The following is a 1217-nucleotide window of genomic DNA, read 5'->3' as shown; positions in this document are numbered from 1 at the left end:
GGACCATCGTTTCAACTTCATATCAAGCCTCTCTAAAGGCACCTGCTTTGCAGTCACGCTCAAACAGGTAATTTCCAGTGCACGCTTCCCTTACCGAGTGCTGCTGAGTAAAATAAAAGTCCGTTGGTTCTAGCACAAAGAACGTCCCATGAATGTTTTTCCGATTAATAGATTCGGCAAGAAAAGGGTTTGATTTGGATCATGGAAAGAATATGAAATACAAAGGTGGATCTCTATCACACTGCTCAAAAGCAAGGTCAGTGGAGAGACATTTACTGGGCCGCCTGTTTCAGCAACCTAGCAAGGCAACTAAACCCTGGTAGTGTCTGTCGGCAGAGCTGTTGCAAACAAGGCTTGACTGAAAAATTCCATTATCCTTCCATTCAACTTTCCCGAAACCTCCCTCATATTTATTAGCCAGATAAATAGCGGCGAACCTTCACTGACAGTGGGCGAGGTTCTGTTCTCAGTGCCTTATAGTGAGCATCTCAATCTTCAGGGCCAGAAAGAGGTGTTCTGCATTTTCATAGAAGGAAAAGGAGCTCCAAAGCACAGGCCGATCACTCCCACGTGCCAGAAGAGATTTCAACCTAGGCAGCTTGACTCCAGAGTGGTCAAATCGTTACGTTTATTGCACTTATTACCTTCAAAGCCCCGTGTAGACGCTGAGGTGGCGGACATGAATAAAACGCATGATTTCGCTGAGCATATACTTATTGTCAGTCACGTGAGAGGACCAAGGCGTGGTTTCTGCTCTCTGCAACTGAGGATATTCTTCAGAGGGATAAAGAAGGAGGGACTTGCTTATACTTTTCAGCACGATTGAAAGTTTACAAGGGATGCCCTAGGTCCAGCGGAGCAGACGTCTAGCCTTTTATTGTCATCGGACACAGTTTTGGGGAAATTACCCCAAAGGAGGAAAAACAAGGATCAAGCGATGCCGAGCTTTTTCCCTGTCGGTGGTTGTCTGAGCAGACAGTGCAAAGCAAACAGATGTATATGTGCCGTTTAAATAACCGGAGAGGAAACCACCCCGCGCCCCCCTGCCCCGTACACCAACCTGGACCTTAACGCGCTCCCCACTCGCGTTCTGCGCCCGCAGAGCGTCCCGCACGCTCAGTTTGGCGGAAGGCTTGTGACTCCCACAGGGCGCCGTAGAGCAGGAGCGCAGGGCGCGGAGGACGCACCCGGCCCGGAACATGGCGCGGCGGCCCGGG

General features: G+C 50.0%; 1 protein-coding gene across 1 annotated transcript in view; it reads right to left on the bottom strand.

Annotated features, from left to right (window-relative positions):
* Window positions 1-1201, bottom strand: part of NARS2 (asparaginyl-tRNA synthetase 2, mitochondrial) — a 111424-nt gene extending 110223 nt beyond the window's left edge. The window contains exon 1 of the mRNA XM_030886447.2: window positions 1061-1201. Within this exon, the coding sequence (XP_030742307.1) occupies window positions 1061-1201 (141 nt within the window). The remainder of the gene's footprint in view (window positions 1-1060) is intronic.
* Between the last annotated feature and the right edge of the window lie 16 nt (window positions 1202-1217).

This window comes from Echinops telfairi, unplaced genomic scaffold (assembly GCF_000313985.2).
Source record: "Echinops telfairi isolate 266 unplaced genomic scaffold, ASM31398v2 ScPeMD7_1713;HRSCAF=2227, whole genome shotgun sequence".
Lineage (NCBI taxonomy): Eukaryota > Metazoa > Chordata > Mammalia > Afrosoricida > Tenrecidae > Echinops > Echinops telfairi.
This window is presented reverse-complemented; position numbering and strand designations above follow the sequence as displayed.